This window comes from Manacus candei, unplaced genomic scaffold (assembly GCF_025592945.1).
Source record: "Manacus candei isolate 608988 ecotype Guabito, Panama unplaced genomic scaffold, ASM2559294v1 h1tg000300l, whole genome shotgun sequence".
NCBI lineage: Eukaryota > Metazoa > Chordata > Aves > Passeriformes > Pipridae > Manacus > Manacus candei.
The window spans coordinates 31,167-58,940 of NW_026138348.1; the positions used below are offsets into that span (position 1 = coordinate 31,167).

At 56.9% G+C, this 27,774-nt stretch overlaps 1 protein-coding gene and 1 long non-coding RNA gene across 12 annotated transcripts; both read right to left on the reverse strand.

The window, feature by feature from the left end:
- Nucleotides 1-2,314: 2,314 nt before the first annotated feature.
- On the reverse strand, nucleotides 2,315-20,839 carry SCARA3 (scavenger receptor class A member 3). The gene is made up of 8 exons (XM_051775469.1): nucleotides 20,644-20,839; nucleotides 18,868-18,939; nucleotides 18,657-18,791; nucleotides 15,958-16,056; nucleotides 13,272-13,600; nucleotides 12,940-13,217; nucleotides 8,697-9,079; nucleotides 2,315-2,757 (listed from the first exon to the last, which is right to left on the reverse strand). The coding sequence occupies exons 1-8, from the start codon at nucleotides 20,783-20,785 to the stop codon at nucleotides 2,318-2,320; spliced, it is 1,878 nt and encodes a 625-aa protein (XP_051631429.1). The 5' UTR covers nucleotides 20,786-20,839; the 3' UTR covers nucleotides 2,315-2,317.
- A 2,734-nt stretch (nucleotides 20,840-23,573) lies between these two features.
- On the reverse strand, nucleotides 23,574-27,270 carry LOC127464991 (uncharacterized). Of its 11 annotated transcripts, none has more exons than XR_007901797.1 (5): nucleotides 26,857-26,897; nucleotides 26,081-26,126; nucleotides 25,571-25,632; nucleotides 25,423-25,484; nucleotides 23,574-25,361 (listed from the first exon to the last, which is right to left on the reverse strand). It is a non-coding gene; the product is annotated as an uncharacterized LOC127464991 (long non-coding RNA). The 11 variants fall into 11 exon arrangements; XR_007901799.1 differs by lacking the exon at nucleotides 26,857-26,897 and adding an exon at nucleotides 26,649-26,688 and having other exon boundaries at nucleotides 26,081-26,120; XR_007901796.1 differs by lacking the exon at nucleotides 25,423-25,484 and having other exon boundaries at nucleotides 25,593-25,632.
- Between the last annotated feature and the right edge of the window lie 504 nt (nucleotides 27,271-27,774).

The following is a 27,774-nucleotide window of genomic DNA, read 5'->3' on the forward strand; positions in this document are numbered from 1 at the left end:
GGTATGGGGACCCCAATCCCTGGGACATGGTGAAATCCCTGGGATACCAAGACCCCAATCCCTGGGACATCGGGACACCCCAATCCCTGGCATACCAGAACCAGCCCCAGGCCATCCCAGGGGACCCCAATCCCCTGGGACACCAGGACCCCAATCCCTGGGACACAGAGACCCTCAATCCCTGGGACAAAGGGAAATCCCTGGGACAAAGGGAAATCCCTGGGATATTGAGCCCCAATCCCTGGGACACAGAAAACCCCAATCTCTGGGACACCGGGACCCTCAATCCCTGGGATATGAGGAAATCCCTGGGATACAGGGACCGGCCCCAGGCCATCCCAGGGGACCCCCAATCCCTGGGATACCAGGACACCCAATCCCTGGGACACGGGGACCTCCAATCCCTGGGACATGGGGACCCCAATCCCTGGGATACCAGGACCCCAATCCCTGGGATACGGGGACCAGCCCCGGGCCTGAAAACTGGGAGTGACTGGGACACCTCCTGCCCCATCCTGCAGGGGGGCCAGGGGGTGACAATGGGGACCCCCTGTCCCAGTCACTGTCCTGGGGGGGCTGGGGATGGAATTGGGGACCCCCTGTCCCAGTTACTATCCCAGGGGATGGAATTAGAGACCCCCCCACTCCCCCCCAGTCACTGTCCTGGGGGTCTGGGGAGTCCCAGGACATGGAATTGTGGACCCCCTGTCCCAGTTACTGTCCTGGGGGTCCCAGGACATGGAATTGGGGACCCCCTGTCCCAGTCACTGTCCCAGGGGATGGAATTGGGGCCCCCCTGTCCCAGTCACTGTCCCGGGGGTCCCAGGACATGGAATTGGGGACCCCCTGTCCCAGTCACTGTCCCAGGGGATAAATTGGGGCCCCCTGTCCCAGTCACTGTCCCGGGGGTCCCAGGGGATGGAATTGGGGACCCCCTGTCCCAGGCACTGTCCCGGGGGTCCCAGAGGATGGAATTGGGGTCCCCCTGTCCCAGTCACTGTCCCGGGGGTCCCAGGAAATGGAATTGGGGACCCCCTGTCCCAGTTACTGTCCCGGGGGTCCCAGGGGATGGAATTGGGGCCCCCCTGTCCCAGTTACTGTCCCGGGGGTCCCAGGGGATGGAATTGGGGCCCCCCTGTCCCAGTCACTGTCCCGGGGGTCCCAGGGGATAAATTGGGGACCCCCTGTCCCAGTCACTGCCCTGGGGGTCCCAGGGGATAAATTGGGGTCCCCCTGTCCCAGTCACTGTCCCGGGGGTCCCAGAGGATGGAATTGGGGTCCCCCTGTCCCAGTCACTGTCCCGGGGGATGGAATTGGGGTCCCCCTGTCCCAGTCACTGTCCCGGGGGTCCCAGGACATAGAATTGGGGCCCCCTGTCCCAGTCACTGTCCCAGGGGATGGAATTGGGGACCCCCTGTCCCAGTCACTGTCCCAGGGGATGGAATTGGGGCCCCCCTGTCCCAGTTACTGTCCTGGGGGGTCCCAGGGGATAAATTGGGGACCCCTGTCCCAGTCACTGTCCCAGGACATGGAATTGGGGACCCCCTGTCCCAGTCACTGCCCTGGGGGTCCCAGGGGATGGAATTGGGGCCCCCTGTCTCAGTCACTGTCCCAGGGGATAGAATTGGGGTCCCCCTGTCCCAGTCAGTGTCCCAGGACATGGAATTGGGGCCCCCCTGTCCCAGTCACTGTCCCAGGGGATGGAATTGGGGCCCCCCTATCCCAGTCACTGTCCCGGGGGTCCCAGGACATGGAATTGGGGCCCCCTGTCCCAGTCACTGTCCTGGGGGTCCCAGGGGATAAACTGGGGACCCCCTGTCCCAGTCACTGTCCCGGGGGTCCCAGGGGATAAATTGGGGACCCCCTGTCCCAGTCACTGTCCCGGGGGATGGAATTGGGGCCCCCCTGTCCCAGTCACTGTCCTGGGGGTCCCGGGGGATAAATTGGGGACCCCCTGCCCCAGTTACTGTCCCGGGGGTCCCAGGGGATGGAATTGGGGCCCCCCTGTCCCAGTCACTGTCCCAGGGGTCCCAGGGGATAAATTGGGGACCCCCTGTCCCAGTCACTGTCCCAGGACATGGAATTGGGACCCCCCCTGTCCCAGTCACTGCCCCGGGGGTCCCAGAGGATGGAATTGGGGCCCCCCTGTCCCAGTCACTGTCCCAGGGGATGGAATTGGGGCCCCTCTGTCCCAGTCACTGTCCCAGGGGATGGAATTGGGGCCCCCTGTCCCAGTCACTGTCCCAGGGGATGGAATTGGGACCCCCCTGTCCCAGTCACTGTCCCAGGACATGGAATTGGGGCCCTTCTGTCCCAGTCACTGTCCCGGGGGTCCGGGTGGTCCCGGTGGCCCCGGGGGTCCCCTCATGCCGGGCTCTCCCTTGGGTCCCTCGGGCCCTGCCCGTCCCGTGGCCCCGGGGGTCCCGGGCATTCCCGGTGTTCCCTGTGGGCCGGGGGGTCCCGCCTTTCCCGGTTCCCCCTCCGGCCCCGGGGGTCCGGGATCCCCCTCGGGCCCGCCCTGGCCCCGGGACCCCGAGAGTCCAAAGCTGCCCTTGGAGCCCTTGAGCCCCGGGAATCCCCTCGTTCCCAGAGGTCCCCGTTCCCCAGGGGGGCCGGCGGGTCCCGGGGGTCCCGGAGCTCCGGGGGGTCCCGGCGATCCCAGGATCCCGACGTCACCCTTCTGGCCCCCCATTCCCGGGGGGCCGCTGGATCCAACGTCCCCCTTGAGGCCGCGGGGGCCTGGGAGACCCGGAATGCCTGGAAGGAGGGAGAGGAGGGGTGAGGGGGGGGATGCTCCGACCTCGGGGGTCTTGCTGAGGCCGGGATGGATGGAGAGTTCCATCCACGGAAGGATTTGGGCGCCCTCAGCCAGGGGGGGCTGCTCCCTCTCCACTGGGACCGGGGAGAGGAGGCACTGGCACTGGGGGAAGGACATGGAAGGACGTTGGGAGGATATGGAAGGATATGGAAGATATGGAAGCACATGGAAGGACATGGAAGGATATGGAAGGACATGGAAGGACATGGAAGGATATGGAAGGACATGGAAGGACATGGAAGGATATGGAAGGATATGGAAGGATATAGAAGGACATGGAAGGACAAGGAAGGACATGGAAGGACATGGAAGCACATGGAAGGACATGGAAGGACATGGAAGGACATGGAAGGACAAGGAAGGATATGGAAGGACATGGAAGGACATGGAAGGACATGGAAGGACAAGGAAGGATATGGAAAGATATGGAAGGAGATGGAAGGACATGGAAGGATATGGAAGATATGGAAGGACATGGAAGGACATGGAAGGACATGGAAGGATATAGAAGGACATGGAAGGATATAGAAGGACATGGAAGGACATGGAAGGACATGGAAGCACATGGAAGGATATGGAAGGACATGGAAGGACATGGAAGGGTATGGAAGGACATGGAAGCACATGGAAGGATATGGAAGGACATGGAAGGACATGGAAGGACAAGGAAGGACAAGGAAGGACATGGAAGGACATGGAAGCACATGGAAGGACATGGAAGCACATGGAAGGACATGGAAGGGTATGGAAGGACATGGAAGCACATGGAAGGACATGGAAGGACATGGAAGCACATGGAAGCACATGGAAGGACATGGAAGGACATGGAAGGATATGGAAGGACATGGAAGCACATGGAAGGACATGGAAGGACAAGGAAGGACATGGAAGGACGTGGAAGGATATGGAAGGATATGGAAGCACATGGAAGGACATGGAAGGATATGGAAGGACATGGGAAGATATGGAAGGACATGGAAGGACATGGAAGCACATGGAAGGACATGGAAGGACGTGGAAGGATATGGAAGGACATGGAAGCACATGGAAGGACAAGGAAGGATATGGAAGATATGGAAGGACATGGAAGCACATGGAAGGACATGGAAGCACATGGAAGCACATGGAAGGACATGGAAGGACATGGAAGGACATGGAATGATATGGAAGGACATGGAAGGACCTCCCTGCCGTGCCCCCATTGTGGGACATCTCCTCATCCATGGGATGCTCCGGGTGCCTTCCTGCACATCCCAGCCCTTCCTTGACCTCAGCACGGGTGGTTGGGACCCTCCTCCACCTCCCTCGGGATCAGGATCCCCCAAATCCCACCACATCCAAGGAACCTCCCTTTTCCTCCCCACACCTCGGAGCAGGGGGACGTTCCTGAGCACGTCCCCCAAATCCCACCCAATCCTTCAAAATCCCACCCAATCCTTCAAAATCCCACCCAATCCCAGAGACACCTCCCCTTTCCCCCCTATCCCTTACCTCGGAGCAGGGTGACATTCTGGACCGCGTCCCCATGCCGAGCATCCACTAAATCCCAAAAAATCCCACCCAATCCCAGAAACACCTCCCCAGCTCCCCCTTTCCCCGCTATCCATTCACCTCGGAGCAGGGTGACATTCCTGAGCACATCCCTGTGCCATGTGTCCACCAAATCCCACCCAATCCCATCCAGTCCCAGGAACACCTCCCCGGATCCCCCCTTTTCCCCCCTGTCCCTTACCTCAGAGCAGGGTGACATTCCAGAATGCATCCCTGTGCCACATATCCACCAAATCCCACCCAATCCCACCCAATCCCAGGAACACTTCCCCAGATCCCCATTTCCCTCACCTCGGAGCAGGGCGATGTCCCGCAGCGCATCCCCCAATCCCACCCAATCCCACTCAATCCCAGGAACACCTCCCCTTTCCCCCGTTTCCCTCACCTCAGAGCAGGGTGATATCCTGCAGCACGTCCCCCAGTCCCACCCAATCCCACCCAATCCCAGGAACACCTCCCCTTTCCCACCCCGTTTCCCTCACCTTGGAGCAGGGTGAGGTCCCACAGCGTGTCCCCCCAACCCCACCCAATCCCAGGAACACCTCCCCAGATCCCCCCTGTCCCTCACCTCGGAGCAGGGGGACGTTCCTGAGCTGCAGGTCCACCCAATCCCACCCAATCCCTCAAAATCCCACCCAATCCCAGGAACACCTCCCCTTTCCCCCCTGTCCCTTACCTCGGAGCAGGGTGACGTTCCTGAGCACATCCCTGTGCCATGTGTCCACCAAATCCCCCAAAATCCCACCCAATCCCAGGAACACCTCCCTGGATCCCCCTTTCCCCCGTTTCCCTCACCTCGGAGCAGGGTGACATTCTAGAGTGCATCCCCGTGCCACACATCCACCAAATCCCACCCAATCCCCCAAAATCCCACCCAATCCCAGGAACACCTCCCTGGATCCCCCTTTCCCCCGTTTCCCTCACCTCGGAGCAGGGTGATGTCCCACAGCGCTTCCCCGTGCCACACATCCCCCAATCCCACCCAATCCCAGGAACACCTCCCCTTTTCCCCCCTGTTTCCCTCACCTCGGAGCAGGGCGATGCCCCGCAGCGCGTCCCCGTGCCACACATCCCCCAATCCCACCCAATCCCACCCAATCCCAGGAACACCTCCCCTTTTCCCCCCCTTTCCCCCATTTCCCTGACCTTGGAGCAGGGCGATGTCCCGCAGCGCGTCCCCCAATCCCACCCAATCCCAGGAACACCTCCCCTTTCCCCCCCATCCCTCACCTCGGAGCAGGGCGATGTCCCACAGCACATCCCCCCAATCCCTCAAAATCCCACCCAATCCCAGGAACACCTCCCCAGATCCCCGTTTCCCCCCATCCCTCACCTCGGAGCAGGGTGATGTCCCGCAGCGCGTCCCCCAATCCCACCCAATCCCAGGAACACCTCCCCTTTTCCCCCCCTTTCCCCCATTTCCCTCACCTCGGAGCAGGGCGATGTCCCGCAGCGCGTCCCCCAATCCCACCCAATCCCACCCAATCCCAGGAACACCTCCCCTTTCCCCCCCGTCCCTCACCTCGGAGCAGGGCGATGTCCCACAGCGCGTCCCTGTGCCACACATCCACCAAATACCATCCAACCCCTCAAAATCCCACCCAATCCCAGGAACACCTCCCTGGATCCCCCTTTCCCCCATTTCCCTGACCTTGGAGCAGGGCGATGTCCTGCAGTGCGTCCCCGTGCCACACATCCACCCAATCCCACCCAATCCCAGGAACACCTCCCTGGATCCCCCCATCCCTCACCTCGGAGCAGGGCGATGTCCCGCAGCGCGTCCCCCAATCCCACCCAATCCCAGGAACACCTCCCTGGATCCCCCTTTCCCCCCGTCCCTCACCTCGGAGCAGGGCGATGTCCCGCAGCGCGTCCCCCAATCCCACCCAATCCCACCCAATCCCAGGAACACCTCCCCTTTCCCCCCCGTCCCTCACCTCGGAGCAGGGCGATGTCCCGCAGCGCGTCCCCCAATCCCACCCAATCCCAGGAACACCTCTCCTTTTCCCCCCCTTTCCCCCCCGTCCCTCACCTCGGAGCAGGGCGATGTCCCGCAGCACGTCCCCCAATCCCACCCAATCCCACCCAATCCCAGGAACACCTCCCCTTTCCCCCCTGTTTCCCTGACCTTGGAGCAGGGCGATGTCCCACAGTGCATCCCCCAATCCCACCCAATCCCAGGAACACCTCCCCTTTCCCCCCTGTTTCCCTCACCTCGGAGCAGGGCGATGTCCCGCAGCGCGTCCCCCAATCCCACCCAATCCCACCCAATCCCAGGAACACCTCCCCTTTTCCCCCCCTTTCCCCCCGTCCCTCACCTCGGAGCAGGGCGATGTCCCGCAGCACGTCCCCCAATCCCACCCAATCCCACCCAATCCCAGGAACACCTCCCCTTTCCCCCCCATCCCTCACCTCGGAGCAGGGCGATGTCCCACAGCACATCCCCCCAATCCCTCAAAATCCCACCCAATCCCAGGAACACCTCCCTGGATCCCCCTTTCCCCCCGTCCCTCACCTCGGAGCAGGGCGATGTCCCGCAGTGCGTCCCCGTGCCACACATCCACAAAATCCCACCCAATCCCAGGAACACCTCCCCTTTTCCCCCCTGTTTCCCTCACCTCGGAGCAGGGCGATGTCCCGCAGCGCGTCCCCGTGCCACACATCCACCCAATCCCACCCAATCCCAGGAACACCTCCCTGGATCCCCCTTTCCCCCCTGTTTCCCTCACCTCGGAGCAGGGCGATGTCCCGCAGCGCGTCCCCGTGCCACACATCCCCCAATCCCACCCAATCCCAGGAACACCTCCCCTTTTCCCCCCCTTTCCCCCATTTCCCTCACCTCGGAGCAGGGCGATGTCCCGCAGCGCGTCCCCCAATCCCACCCAATCCCACCCAATCCCAGGAACACCTCCCCTTTCCCCCCCATCCCTCACCTCGGAGCAGGGCGATGTCCCACAGCACATCCCCCCAATCCCTCAAAATCCCACCCAATCCCAGGAACACCTCCCTGGATCCCCCTTTCCCCCCGTCCCTCACCTCGGAGCAGGGCGATGTCCCGCAGTGCGTCCCCGTGCCACACATCCACAAAATCCCACCCAATCCCAGGAACACCTCCCCTTTTCCCCCCTGTTTCCCTCACCTCGGAGCAGGGCGATGTCCCGCAGCGCGTCCCCGTGCCACACATCCACCCAATCCCACCCAATCCCAGGAACACCTCCCTGGATCCCCCTTTCCCCCCTGTTTCCCTCACCTCGGAGCAGGGCGATGTCCCGCAGCGCGTCCCCGTGCCACACATCCCCCAATCCCACCCAATCCCAGGAACACCTCCCCTTTTCCCCCCCTTTCCCCCATTTCCCTCACCTCGGAGCAGGGCGATGTCCCGCAGCGCGTCCCCCAATCCCACCCAATCCCACCCAATCCCAGGAACACCTCCCTGGATCCCCCCCGTCCCTCACCTCGGAGCAGGGCGATGTCCCACAGTGCATCCCCCAATCCCACCCAATCCCAGGAACACCCCCCCTTTCCCCCCTGTTTCCCTCACCTCGGAGCAGGGCGATGTCCCGCAGCGCGTCCCCCAATCCCACCCAATCCCAGGAACACCTCCCCTTTTCCCCCCCTTTCCCCCCGTCCCTCACCTCGGAGCAGGGCGATGTCCCGCAGCGCGTCCCCCAATCCCACCCAATCCCACCCAATCCCAGGAACACCTCCCCTTTTCCCCCCTGTTTCCCTGACCTCGGAGCAGGGCGATGCCCCGCAGCGCGTCCCCGTGCCACACATCCACCCAATCCCACCCAATCCCAGGAACACCTCCCTGGATCCCCCTTTCCCCCCTGTTTCCCTCACCTCGGAGCAGGGCGATGTCCCGCAGCGCATCCCCCAATCCCACCCAATCCCAGGAACACCTCCCCTTTTCCCCCCTGTTTCCCTGACCTCGGAGCAGGGCGATGTCCCGCAGCGCGTCCCCGTGCCACACATCCCCCAATCCCACCCAATCCCAGGAACACCTCCCCTTTTCCCCCCCTTTCCCCCATTTCCCTCACCTCGGAGCAGGGCGATGTCCCGCAGCGCGTCCCCCAGTCCCACCCAATCCCACCCAATCCCAGGAACACCTCCCCTTTCCCCCCCGTCCCTCACCTCGGAGCAGGGCGATGTCCCACAGTGCATCCCCCAATCCCACCCAATCCCAGGAACACCTCCCCTTTCCCCCCTGTTTCCCTCACCTCGGAGCAGGGCGATGTCCCGCAGCGCGTCCCCCAATCCCACCCAATCCCACCCAATCCCAGGAACACCTCCCCTTTTCCCCCCCTTTCCCCCCTGTTTCCCTCACCTCGGAGCAGGGCGATGTCCCGCAGCGCGTCCCCGTGCCGCGCGTCCACCGCCCTCATCTCCTCGAGCAGCAGGGACACGTTGCGGACGCCGACGTCCAGGCGGGCCCCGAGGATCCCGAAGCGCTCCCGCAGGACCCCGGCGGACCCCCGGAGCTCCGCCAGGGACCCGTTGAGGCTCAGGATGTGGCGGGCGTGGGCGCGCAGGCCGCGGGCGCAGGCCTCCCGCACGGAGCCCAGGTAGCGCAGCATGGCCAGCACGTGCCCGCCCGTGGCCTCCAGGTTGGCCGAGATGGTCCCGACCTCCTCCCCGTGGGAGGCCAGGAGCCCTTCCAGCGCCCGGAACCCGTCGGCCGTGCGGTTCTGGGCGTGGGCCCGGTGGTACCTGCGGGGAGAAGGGGGGGCGGGTTGTGGGGTCACGAAGAGCTGGAGGGGAACGGGAAGGGGTGGGAGGTGGTGGGGCGGCCCCAAATCCCTCAGGGCAGGCCCTGGAGCCCAGGTGGAGTCATGGGGAGACTGGGAAAGCGTCGCCACCCCACAGATCATGGGGGAACGGGTGGGTAGGGACGGTGGGGACACTGCCCTATAACAGCCACAGTTCATATGGGGACAGGGGGACACTGCCCTATAACAGCCACAGCTGATATGGGGACAGGGGGACACTGCCCTATAACACCCACAGTTCATATGGGATGGTGGGGACACTGCCCTATAACACCCCACAGCTGATATGGGGACAGGGGGACACTGCCCTACAACACCCACAGCTCATATGGGACAGTGGGGACACTGCCCTATAACACCCCACAGCTGATATGGGGACAGGGGGACACTGCCCTACAACACCCACAGCTCATATGGGACAGTGGGGACACTGCCCTATAACAGCCACAGCTGATATGGGGACAGGGGGACACTGCCCTATAACAGCCACAGCTGATATGGGGACAGGGGGACACTGCCCTATAACACCCACAGTTCATATGGGATGGTGGGGACACTGCCCTATAACACCCCACAGCTGATATGGGGACAGGGGGACACTGCCCTACAACACCCACAGCTCATATGGGATGGTGGAACACTGCCCTATAACACCCCACAGCTGATATGGGGACAGGGGGACACTGCCCTATAACAGCCACAGCTCATATGGGATGGTGGGGACACTGCCCTATAACACCCACAGCTCATATGGGATGGTGGGGACACTGCCCTATAACACCCCCAGGGACAGGGGGACACTGCCCTATAACACCCACAGCTCACAGGGACAGTGAGGGCACTGCCCTATAACACCCACAGCTCATATGGGATGGTGGAACACTGCCCTATAACACCCCCAGCTCATATGGGGACAGGGGGACACTGCCCTATAACACCCCCAGGGACAGTGAGGACACTGCCCTATAACACCCACAGCTCATATGGGGACAGAGGGACACTGCCCTATAACACCCCCAGGGACAGTGAGGACACTGCCCTATAACACCCACAGCTCACAGGGACAGTGAGGACACTGCCCTATAACCCCCCACAGCTCACAGGGACAGTGAGGACACTGCCCTATAACACCCACAGCTCACAGGGACAGTGAGGACACTGCCCTATAACACCCACAGCTCACAGGGACAGTGAGGACACTGCCCTATAACACCCACAGCTCATATGGGACAGTGGGGACACTGCCCTATAACACCCACAGCTCATATGGGACAGTGAGGACACTGCCCTGTAACACCCACAGCTCATATGGGACAGTGAGGACACTGCCCTATAACACCCACAGCTCATATGGGACAGTGAGGACACTGCCCTATAACACCCCCAGGGACAGTGAGGACACTGCCCTATAACACCCCACAGCTCATATGGGGACAGGGGGACACTGCCCTATAACACCCCACAGCTCATATGGGGACAGGGGGACACTGCCCTATAACACCCACAGCTCATATGGGGTCACTGCCCTATAGATAAAAAATCTATCTAAATATATCTATATATATAATATATATATCCTTAAATAAAATAAAGATAAAATATACAAAACATATATATAATATATATGAAATTTATATATTATATATATGTTAAATATATAGCTAAAATATATATTAAAATTTTTATATAAATATATAATAAATACACTTTAAATGTACATTTTTATATTTTTTACATTATACATGTAAGTATACAACTATATTTTATATACTTTATCTATTTTATTTTATATATATTTGTTATATATTTTAAATATAATATGCTGATATATAAATATATAATATATCTAAATATATATATATATAAAAGATATATACTTAAATAAAATATAGATAAAATATACAAAACATATATATTATATATATGAAATATATATATTATATATATGTTAAATATATAGCTAAAATATATATTAAAATGTTTATAAAAATATATATTAAATATACGTTAAATGTACATTTTTATATTTTTTACATTATATATGTAAGTATAAAAATATATTTTATATACTTTATCTTTATTTTATTTTATATATATTTGTTATATGTATTTATATATATTATATATATATCATATATGTAATATATGTAATATATATTATATATAAGTATATAATATATAAATATGTTATACATATGAATATATAAAAAGTTTCTATAAAATATTTAATATAGATAAAATAAAGAAATATATATTTTAAAGGAATATCTCTAAATATATATAATATATTTTATATAGTTACATAAATATAATCATATATATGTATATATAATATATATGTATAAATAATAATATATAAATATATATAAAATATATAAATAATATATCTAAATATAGAAAATATATATGAACACATAAAAATAAATTTCTATAAAATATTCAAAATACAGATAAAATAAAGGGATGTATATATTTTTAAAGGAATATCCTAAATATACGTTAAATCTCTTTTATATAATTATATAAATATATTATCTGTAAATAATATTGTATAAATATATTATATATAAATAAATAATTGTATAATAGGAAAATATATATTATGTTAATAATAAATATAAATATATAATATATCTTATATAGGAATACATAAATATATAAATATGTATTATATTATATATGAATACATAAATATATGAATATATTATATATTTATTTGTAATATATAAATATATGAATATATATTACATTATATAAATAAATATACAAATGTATAAATATACATTTATATATTATATAGAAATGTATAAATATATATTATATTATATAAAACTTTATTGTATATTATAGATATTATATACATTTGTATATTATATTATATATTATGATATATATTATATTATGTTATATTTATGATATATAATATATTATATTATATATTATGATATATTATATTATATTCATTGTATATAAATATATTAAATTATATATATTATATTATGTATTATATACTAATATATAATATAATATATATAAATGTATAATATATAACTTTAATAATATATAAATATATTATACTATGTATTCTTTATAGATATATAAATATAATATAAAAATAAAAATAAATAATATAAATAAAATATATATAATAAATATAATATATTATATAATATATAATTTTTTATATATAAATATATGATATATATATTTAATAATATATAAATATATTATACTATGTATTCTATATAAATATATAAATATAATATAAAAATAAAAATAAATATAAATAATATAAATAGAATATATATAGTAGATATTATATTATATATTAATATATAATATATATAATTGAATATATAAAAATATATAATATATCTATTTAAAAATATATAATTATATTATATTATGTATTCTATACAGATATATAAATATAATATAAGAATAAATATAAATATAAATAATATAAATATAATATATAATATATATTATATAATATATATTATATAATATATATTATATATTATATATTATATATTGTATTATATATTAATATATATTGTATAATATATAATATATAATGTAATATATATATAACTTAATGTATAAAAATATATAATATATATTTACTAATATATAAATACATTATATTACATATTCTATATAACTATATAAATATAACACAAAAATAAATATAAAAAAAAATTTAAAACACAGATTCCAACAACTCCCTTTTTAAGCCCCTCTCCCTTTTCCCGCGCCCGCGCCCCCCGCGCGCGCACTCCCGGCGGGAATCCCGCTTACCTGGCGTCGCCGAGGTCGTCCTGCTGCTCCTCCAGCTCCGCGCTGGCGTTGTCCACCCGCGCCCGCAGCTCGGCGGCGCGCACCGCCAGCTCCTGCAGCCCGCGGGCGTTACCGCCCTCCCTGCGCGCCGCCGCCCCCGCCGCGCCCTGCGCGCCCCCGAGCAGCTCCCGGGCGCGCTCCCGCCCGGCCCGCAGCTCCGCCAGCTCCCGCCGCCGCTCCCGCCCCTCCTCGCCCAAATCCCGCAGCGCTCGCCCCGCCTCGGCCGCGCCGCCCCGCAGCTCCCGCAGCCGCTCCCGGCCCCGCTCGGCGCTGGAGTTCAGCCGCTCCAGCGCCGCTTCCAGCGCCGAGCCCGCCCGGGACAGGCCCCGCAGCTCCGCGTCCAGCCGCGACGCCTCGTCCCGGCACCGCCCGGCCCGGGCCAGCAGCCGCTCCGCGCCCCGGCCCAGCCCCCGCGCCCAGCCCGCGCAGCCCTCCAGCCGCGCCCCGAGCCCCGCGCCCGCCGCCCAGAGCCGGGAATGGCGCCGGGAAGTCCGCTCCAGCTGCGCCTCCTGCCCCTGCAGCGCCCGCTGGAGCTGCTCCAGCGCGGCCCGCAGCTCCGAGAGCTCCCGGCCCAGCTGGTCCCGGGCCTGGCGCGAGGAGACGTTCCCGGAGCTCCTCTCTCCTGGGCAGGGGGCGGGAGGGGCTCTTAGACCACCCCATCCCCAGAGACGTCTGTTATCCCATCCCACCCCGGGATCCACCTGTTATCCTGTCCTGAGATCCACCTGTTATCCCATCCCAAAATCCACCTGTTATCCCACCCCATCCCGAGATCCACCTGTTATCCCATCCCATCCCATCCCAAGATCCACCTGTTATCCCATCCTGAGATCTACCCGTTATCCCACCCCATCCCAAAATCCACCTGTTATCCCACCCCATCCCAAGAGCCACCTGTTATCCCATCCTGAGATCTACCCATTATCCCACCCCATCCCAAGATCCATCTGTTATCCCACCCCATCCCAAGATCCACCTGTTGTCCCATCCCAAGATCCATCTGTTATCCCACCCTATGCCACCCTCCAGGCCTGGAGATCCATCCGTTATCCCACCCATCCCGAGATCCACCTGTTATCCCATCCCACCCTGAGATCCACCTGTTATCCCATCCCATTCCACCCCATCCCGAGATCCACCTGTTATCCCACCCCATCCCAAGATCCGTCTGTTATCCCATCCTGAGATCTACCCGTTATCCCACCCCATTCCGAGAGCCGTCTGTTATCCCACCCCATCCCACCCTCCAGGCTTGGAAATCCGTTATCCCACCCCATCCCAAGTTCCATCTGTTATCCCACCCCATCCCAAGATCCACCTGTTATCCCATCCCAAGATCCATCTGTTATCCCATCCCAGGATCCGTCTGTTATCCCACCCCACCCCATCCCGAGATCCATCTATTATCCCATCCCGAGATCCACCTGTTATCCCATCCCATCCCATCCCAAGATCCACCTGTTATCCCATCCCATCCCATCCCATCCCATCCCATCCCATCCCATCCCACCCTCTAGGCCTGGAGATCCATCTATTTTCCCATCCCAAGATCCATCTGTTATCCCATCCCATCCTGAGATCCACCTGTTGTCCCACCCCATCCCACTCTCCAGGTCTGGACATCCGTCTGTTATGCCACTCCATCCCAAGATCCACCTGTTATCGCACCCCATCCCATCCTGAGATCCATCTGTTATCCCATCCCATCCCATCCCGAGATCCATCTGTTATCCCATCCCATCCCATCCCAAGATCCACCTGTTATCCCACCCCATCCCAAGTTCCATCTGTTAGCCCACCCCATCCCAAGATCCACCTGTTATCCCATCCCAAGATCCACCTGTTATCCCATCCCAAGATCTACCTGTTATCCCACCCCACCCCATCCCGAGATCCACCTGTTATCCCATCCTGAGATCTACCCATTATCCCACCCCATCCCAAAATCCACCTGTTATCCCACCCTCTAGGCCTGGAGATCCATCCGTTATCCCATCCCATCCCAAGATCCACCTGTTATCCCGTCCCAAGATTCATCTGTTATCCCACCCTATGCCACCCTCCAGGCCTGGAGATCCATCCGTTATCCCACCCCATCCCAAGATCCATGTGTTATCCCACCCCATCCTGAGATCCACCTGTTATCCCACCCGATCCCAAGATCCACCTGTTATCCCACCCCATCCCAAAATCCACCTGTTATCCCACCCCATCCTGAGATCCACCTGTTATCCCACCCCATCCCACCCTCCTAGGCTGGAGATCCACCTGTTATCCCATCCCATCCCAAGATCCCCCCATTATCCCACCCCATCCCAAGATCCACCCATTATCCCACCCCATCCCAAAATCCACCTGTTATCCCACCCCATCCCAAGTTCCATCTGTTATCCCATCCCAAGATCCACCTGTTATCCCATCCCATCCCAAGATCCACCTGTTATCCCATCCCATCCCGAGATCCACCTGTTATCCCATCCAGAGATCCACCTGTTATCCCACCCCATCCCGAGATCCACCTGTCATCCCACCCCATCCCAAGATCCACCTATTATCCCACCCCATCCCACTCTCCAGGCCTGGAGACCCTCTGGATCCATGGCCAGCCCTTCCTTTCCCTCCAGGGAACAAATCCTTCCCTCCAGGACAGTTTGGAGCCACCAGGACTCCTGGGAAGTGCCCCTGGATGCCTCCGGATCCTTAAGGCCCCTTCCCACCCCAACCTCGTCGTGATTCCATGATTCCAGGACCCTGGAGAAGGGAACTCCCCAATCCCACCCTCCTCCTGCTCCTGCAGCTTCTCCAACCCCCCCCTTCCACCCCTTGGGGTCCGACGTTCATCCCTGCCCAAAATCCTGGGAGAAAAGCAGGGGGTTGGCTCCGGGGGAGCCCCGGGAGCCGGGAAAGGGAGATCCCTCATTCCCTGGCGGGATGGGCACCCGGAAAAGGCCTCTCCGGGTGCGGGTCCAGGCCACTCACCCAAGCCCTGGAGATCCTCCCGGATGGAGAGCAGCTTCTCCTCGTAGAAGGCCTGGGCCGAGCTGATCCGGCTGGAGATGGAATCCACCCTCCGGAACGCTGCGGGGGGAACGGGGCAGTCAGGAGAGGTGGGAATGCCCGGGAATACCGTCCTGCTCCACACCTTCCCTCCCAGGAAGGCACTTAAGCTGTCCAGGGATTGCTGAGCCAGGCTGGGATGGGCATCCCCAGGTGCTTCCAGGTCTGGGATTTGCCAAAGCATCTCCAAGATTCCACCCCTGAGGAGCACCTTGTCCCTCTGATCCGTCTGGGAAGCACTTGGGAAGCACTTGGGAGGTGATGGGATGGGATGGGATGGGATGGGATGGGATGGGATGGGATGGGATGGGATCCAACCTCCAGGCTCTGAGGTGGTTCCTGAGATCCAGAGGGATCCCAGTGTTGCCAAACCCAGGGTGATCCCACCAGAATTCCAGCTGCTCCCCTCCACACCTGGGAGCTTCTGGGCAGTCAGGAGAGGTGGGAATGCCCGGGAACACCGTCCTGCTCCACACCTTCCCTCCAGGAAGGCACTTAAGCTGTCCAGGGATTGCTGAGCCAGGCTGGGATGGGCATCCCCAGGCACTTCCAAGTCTGGGATTTGCCAAAGCATCTCCAAGATTCCACCCCTGAGGAGCACCTTGTCCCTCTGCTCCGTCTGGGAAGCACCTGGGAGGTGATGGGATGGGATGGGATCCAACCTCCAGGCTCTGAGGTGGTTCCTGAGATCCAGAGGGATCCCAGTGTTGCCAAACCCAGGGTGATCCCACCAGAATTCCAGCTGCTCCCCTTCAGACATAGGAGCTTCTGGGCAGTCAGGAGAGGTGGGAATGCCCGGGAATACCGTCCTGCTCCACACCTTTCCTCCCAGGAAGGCACTTAAGCTGTCCAGGGATTGCTGAGCCAGGCTGGGATGGGCATCCCAAGGTGCTTCCAGGTCTGGGATTTGCCAAAGCATCTCCAAGATTCCACCCCTGAGGAGCACCTTGTCCCTCTGCTCCATCTGGGAAGCACTTGGGAAGCACTTGGGAGGTGATGGGATCCAACTTCCAGGCTCTGAGGTGGTTCCTGAGATCCAGAGGGATCCCAGTGTCACCACACCCAGGGTGATCCCACCAGAATTCCAGCTGCTCCCCTCCACACCTGGGAGCTTCTGGGGAGTCAGGAGAGGTGGGAATGCCCAGGAATATCATCCCTCTCCACACCTTCCCTCCCAGGAAGGCACTTAAGCTGTCCAGGGATTGCTGAGCCAGGCTGGGATGGGCATCCCCAGGCGCTTCCAGGTCTGGGATTTGCCAAAGCATCTCCAAGATTCCACCCTTGAGGAACACCTTGTCCCTCTGCTCCGTCTGGGAAGCACCTGGGAGGTGATGGGATGGGATGGGATCCAACCTCCAGGCTCTGAGGTGGTTCCTGAGATCCAGAGGGATCCCAGTGTCACCACACCCAGGGTGATCCCACCAGAATTCCAGCTGCTCCCCTCCACACCTGGGAGCTTCTGGGGAGTCAGGAGAGGTGGGAATGCCCGGGAATATCATCCCTCTCCACACCTTCCCTCCAGGAAGGCACTTAAGCTGTCCAGGGATTGCTGAGCCAGGCTGGGATGGGCATCCCCAGGCGCTTCCAGGTCTGGGATTTGCCTGAATATCTCCAAGATTCCACCCCTGAGGAACACCTTGTCCCTCTACTCCGTCTGGGAAGCACTTGGGAGGTGATGGGATGGGATGGGATCCAACCTCCAGGCTCTGAGGTGGTTCCTGAGATCCAGAGGGATCCCAGTGTTGCCAAACCCAGGGTGATCCCACCAGAATTCCAGCTGCTCCCTTTCAGACATAGGAGCTTCTGGGCAGTCAGGAGAGGTGGGAATGCCCGGGAATACCGTCCTGCTCCACACTTTTCCTCCCAGAAAGGCACTTAAGCTGTCCAGGGATTGCTGAGCCAGGCTGGGATGGGCATCCCCAGGCGCTTCCAGGTCTGGGATTTGCCTGAATATCTCCAAGATTCCACCCCTGAAGAGCACCTTGTCCCTCTGCTCCGTCTGGGAAGCACTTGGGAAGCACTTGGGAGGTGATGGGATGGGATGGGATGGGATGGGATGGGATGGGATGGGATGGGATGGGATGGGATCCAACCTCCAGGCTCTGAGGTGGTTCCTGAGATCCAGAGGGATCCCGGTGTCACCACACCCAGGGCGCTCCCACCAGAATTCCAGCTGCTCCCCTCCACACCTGGGAGCTTCTGGGGAGTCAGGAGAGGTGGGAATGCCCAGGAATATCATCCCTCTCCACACCTTCCCTCCCAGGAAGGCACTTAAGCTGTCCAGGGATTGCTGAGCCAGGCTGGGATGGGCATCCCCAGGTGCTTCCAGGTCTGGGATTTGCCAAAGCATCTCCAAGATTCCACCCCTGAGGAACACCTTGTCCCTCTGCTCCGTCTGGGAAGCACCTGGAATGTGCCGGGATCCAACCTCGGGGCTCTGGGTCGGTCCCTGATGCTCCCACGCAGGTAACACCCCCAGGTAACACCCCCATTCCTGAGGCATCTCCACCCCCGGGGCGCTCCCAGCCGGAATTCCAGCCGCCCCCCCTCCACCCCGGGATGCCTCAGCTCTCCCCCCCCCAAATTCCCAGCCCAGCATTCCCAGCCCTTTCCCGGCTCACCCAGCGCTCCCAGCACGGCCACGGCCAGCGCCAGGAGCAGGGCCAGGGCGTAGAGGCCGCGCAGGGCGCTCCGCAGGGACGGGCACGGGGACGGGGACAGCGACAGCCTCCTCCGGCAGCTGCTCCGGGCCCTTCCTGCGGGAACAGAGGGACGGATCAGGCCCTGCCGGCCCCTCTTCCCGCCCCCCCCCCCCCCCTCGGAATTCCTTACCCCTGGATCCGCGGCTGGAGGTGGATTCCACCATCGCCATCTCCTCGCGCTCGCCTCCCGACGGGTCGTGTCCTGGAAGGGGACGCGGAGCGGCCTCAGCTCCCCCCGCCCCCCCTCGCCCTCCTGATACCATTCCAGGGATGCCTGAGGATTCCCGGGAACCGCCCCAGCCGCGTCCTGCCCCGGCATTCCCGGGGGAAAGCCGGGAAGGAGCCACCGGTGCCACCCTGAGCAAAATCCCGGGAGCATCGGGATGCGCGTCCCTGTCCCCCCCCAGCGCCCAGTGGGACCTTTGGGCACCAAATCCATAAATTTGGGTGTGATCCCATTCCCAGGATGCCTGAGGATTCCTGGGAACCGCCCCAGCCGCGTCCTGCCCCGGCATTCCCGGGGGAAAGTTGGGAAGGAGCCACCGGTGCCACCCTGAGCAAAATCCCGGGAGCATCGGGATGCGCGTCCCTGTCCCCCCTCCCGGCGCCCAGTGGGACCTTTGGGCACCAAATCCATAAATTTGGGTGGGATCCCATTCCCGGGGGAGGGCTGAGGATCCCTGGGAAACTCCCCAGCATCATCCTGCCCCGGTATTCCCGGGGGAAAGTTGGGAATGAGCCACCGGTGCCACCCTGAGCAAAATCCCGGGAGCAGCAGGACGGGCGTCCCTGGCCCCCCCCCCGGCGCCCAGCGGGACCTTTGGGCACCAAATCTATAAATTTGGGTGTGATCCCATTCCCAGGATGCCTGAGGATTCCTGGGAACAGCCCCAGCCGCGTCCTGCCCCGGCATTCCCGGGGGAAAGTTGGGAAGGAGCCACCGGTGCCACCCTGAGCAAAATCCCGGGAGCATCGGGATGCGCGTCCCTGTCCCCTCCCGGCGCCCGGTGGGACCTTTGGGCAGCAAATCCATAAATTTGGGTGGGATTTGGACCAGAAATCTGTGGAAATTTGGCTGCATTTGGCCCAAAAGTGGGAGATGGGCACAGGGAGGGTTCCTGGCTCCGGCTCCAAGGGGCTTCCTGGGAATAAAAACCACGGGAGCAAAGGAAAAACAACCCCTCCCTGTGTGAAGGGGGAAATCTGGGCACCAGATCCATAAATTTTGGTGGGATTTGGAGCATAAAACTGTGGAAACTTGGCTGGATTTGACCCAAAATGGGTGATGGACACAGGGAGGGCTCCTGGGTTTGGGGAAATTTGGACTGTAAATTTTGGGAAACTTGGCCCCAAAGTGGTTGGATTTGGTTCCTGGCTCCGAGGGGCTTCCCAGGAATAAAAAACCCACGGGATCAAAGGAATCTTTCCCCCCCCCTCCCGGCTCCCCCCAGCCCGGCCCCCCAGTGTGTGTGTGGGGGGGGAAATTTGGGATCCTCCCGGTGTCCCTCCCCTTTTATTCCATCCGGAACCCCCAAAAGTGGGGGGCGGGGGGGGGGGGCGGCAAAGAGGGGCTTTGGGGGCGGGGGAAAGAAATTCCCGTCCTTCCCATCCCAAATCTGGCTTTTCCTCCCTATGGAATCCACAAGCGACGGGATCTGAGGGAGCAGGGGGAGCCCCGGGACCCCCCCCAATCCCTCTTCCCCCCCCTTCCCAAATTTGGGGCTCCCCGGTCATGCCCAGACCCCATTCCCGGGAATCCCCTTCCCACGGGAAGCAGGAAGGGGGTGGGTGGGGGGGATTTTGGGGCCCCCCACCCCCACTCCGGCACATCCATCCCGTCCATCCGCCCCATCCCCCTCTTCCCAGCCCCCCCAATCCCGCCGGGAATGTTCCCCCTTCCCCTCACCTCTCATGGCCCCTTTTCCCGCATCCGCCTCTTCCCGGCGATCCTCAGGCTCCGGATCCAGCCGGAGCCGCTTCCCGGCGCTTTCCCCGCGCTCCCAAAACTTTCCCGGGAGCCTCCCGGAGCCCCCCCAGCGCTGGAGCATCCCCGGCGCCCATCCGGGACCGGGCGGGGGGGACGGACGGGACACCGGGAATGGGGCGCGGGCGGGACACCGGCCGCCAAAAATAAAAAACCGGGAGCGGGGAGAGGAGCTGGAAAGGGAAAAAAAAGGGGCCGGGAAGGAGAGTCCTGAGCCCGCCCCAAATCCACACCCCCACACCCCCCCCACCCCCCGGCCCCAATGACTCACAAACGGCCGAGAGGGGAGGGGGGGAGACGGGCCCGATCCAAAGGGATTGGGAATAGCGGGATTGGGAAAAGGGGGGAGCTGGGCCAAGGGGAGAGGGGGTGGGAGGGGGGGGGGAATAGGGAATGGGGGGGCTGGGGACAGGGATTTGGGGATGGGAGGTGGGAGAGGGGTCCGGGGGCTGATCCCTGGGAGTGGGCAGGGATAGGGGGAAGTGGATGTGGGATCCTGGGAATGGGCCCTGGATGTGGGACAGGGATAGGGGAGATGGGTGTGGGATCCTGGGAATGGTCCCTGGATGTGGGGCAGGGATAGGGGAGATGGGTGTGGGATCCTGGGAATGGTCCCTGGATCTGGGATAGGGGAGATGGGTCTGGAGTGCTGGGAATGGTCCCTGGATCTGGGATAAGGGAGATGGGTGTGGGATCCTGGGAATGGTCCCTGGATGTGGGACAGGGATAGGGGAGATGGGTCTGGAGTGCTGGGAATGGTCCCTGGATCTGGGGCAGGGATAGGGGAGATGGGTCTGGAGTGCTGGGAATGGTCCCTGGATCTGGGGCAGGGATAGGGGAGATGGGTCTGGGATCCTGGGAATGGTCCCTGAATTGGGGACAGGGACATGGGGAAATGTGTCTGGGATCTGATCCTTGGATTTGGGGTCTGATCCCTGGATTTGGGGCAGGGACAGGGGATCTGATCCCTGAATCTGGGGCAAGGACATGGGGAAATGTGTCTGGGATCTGATCCCTGGATCTGGGGCAGGGACAGGGGGAAATGGGTCTGGGATCTGATCCCTGGATTTGGGGTCTGATCCCTGGATTTGGGACAGGGCCATGGGATCTGATCCCTGAATCTGGGGCAAGGACACGGGGAAATGGGTCTGGGATCTGAACCCTGGATTTGGGATCTGATCCCTAGATTTGGGGTCTGATCCCTGGATTTGGGGCAAGGACATGGGGAAATGTGTCTGGGATCTGATCCCTGGATTTGGGATCTGATCCCTGGATTTGGGATCTGATCCCTGGATTTGGGATCTGATCCCTGGATTTGGGGCAAGGACATGGGGAAATGTGTCTGGGATCTGATCCCTGGATTTGGGGTCTGATCCCTGGATTTGGGGTCTGATCCCTGGATTTGGGGCAGGGATCTGGGATCTGGTCCCATGTCCTGGGGCAAGGACATGGGGAAATTGGTCTGGGATCTGATCCCTGGATCTGGGGCAGGGACAGGGGGAAATGGGTCTGGGATCTGATCCCTGGATTTTGGGGTCTGATCCCTGGATTTGGGGTCTGATTCCTAGATTTGGGGTCTGATCCCTGGATTTCGGGCAGGGACATGGGATCTGATCCCTGAATCTGGGGCAAGGACATGGGGAAATGTGTCTGGGATCTGACCCCTGTATTTGGGGTCTGATTCCTGGATTTGGGGTCTGATCCCTGGATTTGGGGTCTGATTCCTAGATTTGGGATCTGATCCCTAGATTTGGGGTCTGATCCCTGGATTTGGGGCAGGGATCTGGGATCTGGTCCCATGTCCTGGATCTGGGGCAGGGACATGGGGAAATGGGTCTGGGATCTGATCCCTGGATTTGGGGTCTGATCCCTGGATCTGGGGCATGGACCCGGGGAAACGGGTCTGAATTCCCGGTGCAGGGAATCTGGCCTTTGGATCAGGGATCCCGGGAATGGCCCCTGGATCTGGGGCCCTGCCTGGGCCCCCCCGTGCTGGTCCCACTCCCAGCTCCTGGTCCGGAGGGTGATCCCACCTCGGAAACACGGGATGGGGATCCCGAGGGATCGGGGACATTCGGGGAACGAAGACATTCCCTGTATCCCGGGAATTTTTTAGCCCCCCCCCGTGCAGTTTTGTCCTTCATCACCTCATCCCACGGGATATTCCACGGCATTCCATGATTTTTTTTGGGGGGGGGTGTGTCACAAGCTGCCAGCTGAGCTCTTCCTCCCCCTCGTCCCTCAGCCCTTCCCTGAGGATTCCCGGGAGCTGATCCAGAGGGATCCAAGTCTCGGGGTGATCCCGGATTCCTGCCCTGATCCCGGGATTCAGCGGCTCGTGGAACGGAGTCCGGGATTCCCCGGAACTGGGGGACTCCCTGGGGGTTTAGGGGTGGGATTTGATGCCCTTTCAGGGTCTTTTCCAACCTAAACCATTCCCAGTTTTTAAGCGGCAGGGCCTTCACCGGGAAGGAGGTGGATCCACAGCCCCCCCGGAATACCACGGGAGAGCACCTGGAATCCTGGAATCGGGATTCAAAGCGGCCCCTCCCTCCTTTTCCACCGTTTCCAAGGGCTGCCCATTCCCTGGGACGTGGGAGGACCCTCCCTGAGCCCCTTTGGAATGTGAGGAGGAGGAAAAGGCCTTGGAGGGCGATAAACCCCCCTGGAACAATTCCCAAACAACTCCCTGTTCTCACCCCCTTCCCAGCAACAATTCCCAAACAACTCCCTGTTCTCAGCCCCTTCCCAGCCCCGGAGCTGATCCCAAGGATTTAACCCCGTCCCAGCCAAACCCAGTAGGGAAAGGGAATTCCGAGAAAAAGCAGGAAAACTCCCGGATTGAGGGGGGGGAAAAAAAAAACCCCAGGTTTAATGAACTCAACGAGCAGAAAAACAGGGAAAGGGAAACCAGGGAATGCCGAGGGCTGCCGGGATCCACAGGCTTGGGAACGGGGGAACCATCCCAGTGCTCCCAGTACGGCCCAGAGGGGGGGGAAAGCCGAGCCCATCCCAGTCCTAACCAGTAGGACCAGGAGCTTTCCCTCCCTGTGCAGGGCAGCGAGAGCTTGGCCATTGCTTGGTCCAGCCTAAGAGCCACTCCCAGGCCTAGAAGTCCCTCAGTCCAGCCTAAAGGCCTCCCCAGTCCAGCCTAAAAGCTTCAGAAATCCTAAAAGCTCCTAAATCCTGCCTAAAACCACTCCCAGGCCTAGAAGTCCCTCAGTCCAGCCTAAAGGCCTCCCCAGTCCAGCCTAAAAGCTTCAGAAATCCTAAAAGCTCCTAAATCCTGCCTAAAACCACTCCCAGGCCTAGAAGTCCCTCAGTCCGGCCTAAAGGCCCCCCAGTCCAGCCTAAAAGCTTCAGAAATCCTAAAAGCTCTTAAATCCTGCCTAAAAGCACTCCCAGGCCTAAAAGTCCAGCCTAAAAGCTTCAGAAACCCTAAAAGCTCCTAAATCTTGCCTAAAACCACCCCCAGGCCTAAAAGTGAATCCTAAAAGCTTCAGTAATCCTAAAAGTTCCTAAATCCTGCCTAAAACCACCCCCAGGCCTAAAAGTCCAGCCTAAAAGCCCCCCAGTCCAGGCTTAAAGCTTCAGTAATCCTAAAAGCTCCTAAATCTTGCCTAAAACCACTCCCAGGCCTAGAAGTCCCTCAGTCCAGCCTAAAGGCCCCCCCAGTCCAGCCTAAAAGCTTCAGAAATCCTAAAAGCTCCCAAATCTTGCCTAAAACCACTCCCAGGCCTAGAAGTCCCTCAGTCCAGCCTAAAGGCCTCCCCAGTCCAGCCTAAAAGCTTCAGAAATCCTAAAAGCTCTTAAATCCTGCCTAAAAGCACTCCCAGGCCTAAAAGTCCAGCCTAAAAGCTTCAGAAACCCTAAAAGCTCCTAAATCTTGCCTAAAACCACCCCCAGGCCTAAAAGTCCACCCTAAAAGCCCCCTAGTCCTGCCTAAAAGCTTCAGCAATCCTAAAAGCTCCTAAATCCTGCCTAAAAGCACACCCAGGCCTAAAAGCCCCCCAGTCCAGCCTAAAGGATTCACCAGCTCTAAAAACTTCACCAGTTCTAAAAGCTCCCAAATCCTGCCTAAAACCACTCCCAGTCCAGCCTAAACCCCTTCCCAGTCCTAAAACTTCCCCCCAGTTCCACCTAAAATCCCCTCAGTCCCGCTGAAACCTCTCCCAGGTTTAAAAGCTCCCTCAGTCCCACCCGGAAGTCCCAGTTCCGCCTAAAACCACCCCCAGTCCAGCCTAAAACCTCTCCCAGTCCTGAAACCTCGCCCAGTCCCACCTAAACCCTCCCCCAGTCCCACCTGAAAGTCCTTCAGTCCCACTTAAAAGCTCCCCAGTCCAGCCTAAACCCTCCCCCAGTCCAGCCTAAACCCTTTCCCAGTCCTAACCCCTCCCTGAGTGCCACCTAAACCCTCTCCCAGTCCAGCCTAATGCCCTCCAGTCCCACTTAAAAGCTCCCTAGTCCTGCCTGAAACCTCCCCCCAGTCCCACCTAAACCCTCCCCCATTCCAGCCTAAACCCTTTCCCAACCTTAGCCCCCCCCAAGTCTCACTTAAACCCTCCCCCATTCCAGCCTAAACCCTTTCCCAGTCCTAAATCTTCCCCTAGTCTCACTTAAACCCCCTCCCAGTCCCAAACCTAAGACCTCCCCCATTCCAGCCTAAACCCTTTCCCAACCTTAACCCCCAGAAAGTCTCACCTAAACCCTCCCCCATTCCAGCCTAAACCCTTTCCCAGTCCTAACCCCTCCCTGAGTCCCATCTAAACCCTCTCCCAGTCCTGCCTAAACCCTCCCCCATTCCAGCCTAAACCCTTTCCCAACCCTAACCCCCCCCCCCCAGTCTCACTTAAACCCTCTCCCAGTCCCACCTAAAACCTCCCCCATTCCAGCCTAAACCCTTTCCCAACCCTAAACCCCCCCCCCAGTCTCACTTAAACCCTCTCCCAGTCTCACCTAAACCCTCTCCCAGTCTCACCTAAACCCTCTCCCAGTCCCACCTAAACCCTCCCCCAGTCCCACCTAAACCCTCTCCCAGTCTCACCTAAACCCTCTCCCAGTCTCACCTAACCCCCCCCCCCAGTCTCACTTAAACCCTCTCCCAGTCCCACCTAAACCCTCTCCCAGTTCCACCTAAACCCTCTCCCAGTCCAGTCTAAACCCTCTCCCATTCCAGCCTAAACCCTTTCCCAACCTTAACCCCCCCAGTCCCACCTAAAACCTCCCCTATTCCAGCCTAAACCCTTTCCCAGTCCCAAAGCCTCCCCGACTCCCACCTAAACCCTCTCCCATTCCAGTCTAAACCCTTTCCCAACCTTAACCCCCCCCAAGTCTCACTTAAACCCTCCCTGAGTCCCACCTAAACCCTCCCCCATTCCAGCCTAAACCCTTTCCCAGTCCTAAACCTAAAACCTCCCCCCCCCCCCCCTTCCCCGGAGTCTCACTTAAATCCTCCCTGAGTCCCACCTAAACCCTCTCCCAGTCTCACCTAAACCCCCCCCCCAGTCCCACCTAACCCCTCTCCCAGTCCCACCTAAACCCTCCCCCAGTCCCACCTAAACCCTCCCCCAGTCCCACCTAAACCCTCTCCCAGTCCAGTCTAAACCCTTTCCTAACCTTAACCCCCCCCAGTCTCACCTAAACCCTCCCCCAGTCCCACCTAAACCCTCCCCCAGTCCCACCTAAACCCTCTCCCAGTCCCACCTAAACCTTCTCTCAGTCCCACCTAAACCCTCTCCCAGTCCCACCCACCTAAACCCTCTCCCAGTCCCACCTAACCCCTCTCCCAGTCCCACCTAACCCCTCTCCCAGTCCCACCTAAACCCTCCCCCAGTCTCACCTAAACCCTCCCCCAGTCCCACCTAAACCCTCCCCCAGTCCCACCTAAACCCTCTCCCAGTCCCACCTAAACCCTCTCCCAGTCCCACCTAAACCTTCTCTCAGTCCCACCTAAACCCTCTCCCAGTCCCACCTAAACCCTCTCCCATTCCAGCCTAAACCCTTTCCCAACCCTAACCCCCCCCCAGTCCTACTGAAACCCTCTCCCAGTTCCACCTAAACCCTCTCCCAGTCCAGTCTAAACCCTCTCCCATTCCAGCCTAAACCCTTTCCCAACCTTAACCCCCCCAGTCCCACCTAAAACCTCCCCTATTCCAGCCTAAACCCTTTCCCAGTCCCAAAGCCTCCCCGACTCCCACCTAAACCCTCTCCCATTCCAGTCTAAACCCTTTCCCAACCTTAACCCCCCCCAAGTCTCACTTAAACCCTCCCTGAGTCCCACCTAAACCCTCCCCCATTCCAGCCTAAACCCTCTCCCAGTCCCACCTAAACCCTCCCCCATTCCAGCCTAAACCCTTTCCCAACCCTAAACCACCCCCCCCCCCCCCCCCCCTTCCCCGGAGTCTCACTTAAATCCTCCCTGAGTCCCACCTAAACTCCCCCCCAGTCCCACCTAAACTCCCCCCCCAGTCCCACCTAAACCCTCTCCCATTCCAGCCTAAACCCTTTCCCAGTCCTAAACCTTCCCGGACTCCCACCTAAACCCTCCCCCCCCAGTCCCACCTAAACCCTCCCCCAGTCCCACCTAACCCCTCCCCCAGTCCCACCTAAACCCTCTCCCAGTCCCTCCTGCCGCCCTCCAGTCCAGCCCCAGCCCAGCCCTAGTGGAGCTCCATGTCCAGCCCCAGCCCAGCCCTACTCGAGCTCCATGCCCAGCCCCAGCCCAGCCCTAGTCGAGCTCCATGTTGAGCGCGGCCCTGACGCGGTCTCGGTACCCGGCCCGCAGGCGCATCCCGCCCAGCCAGGCCAGCTCGTTCTTCCTGCGGTGCCGCAGCTCCATCTCCTCCCAGAGCACCTCCAGGGCCAGGCCGGGGACGCTGAGCAGCGGCTCCAGCCGGGCCCTGCGGGCGCCGCCGGCCCTCACTCCGGCCAGGATGAGCGGGAGCATCTCTGCCCAGCCCTCCCCGACCTTCTGGGCCACCCTGCGCAGGCTGGCGGCCACGGGGCAGTCCCGGCCGCGCTCCAGCCTGTCCCAGTATCCCCGCAGCTCAAACC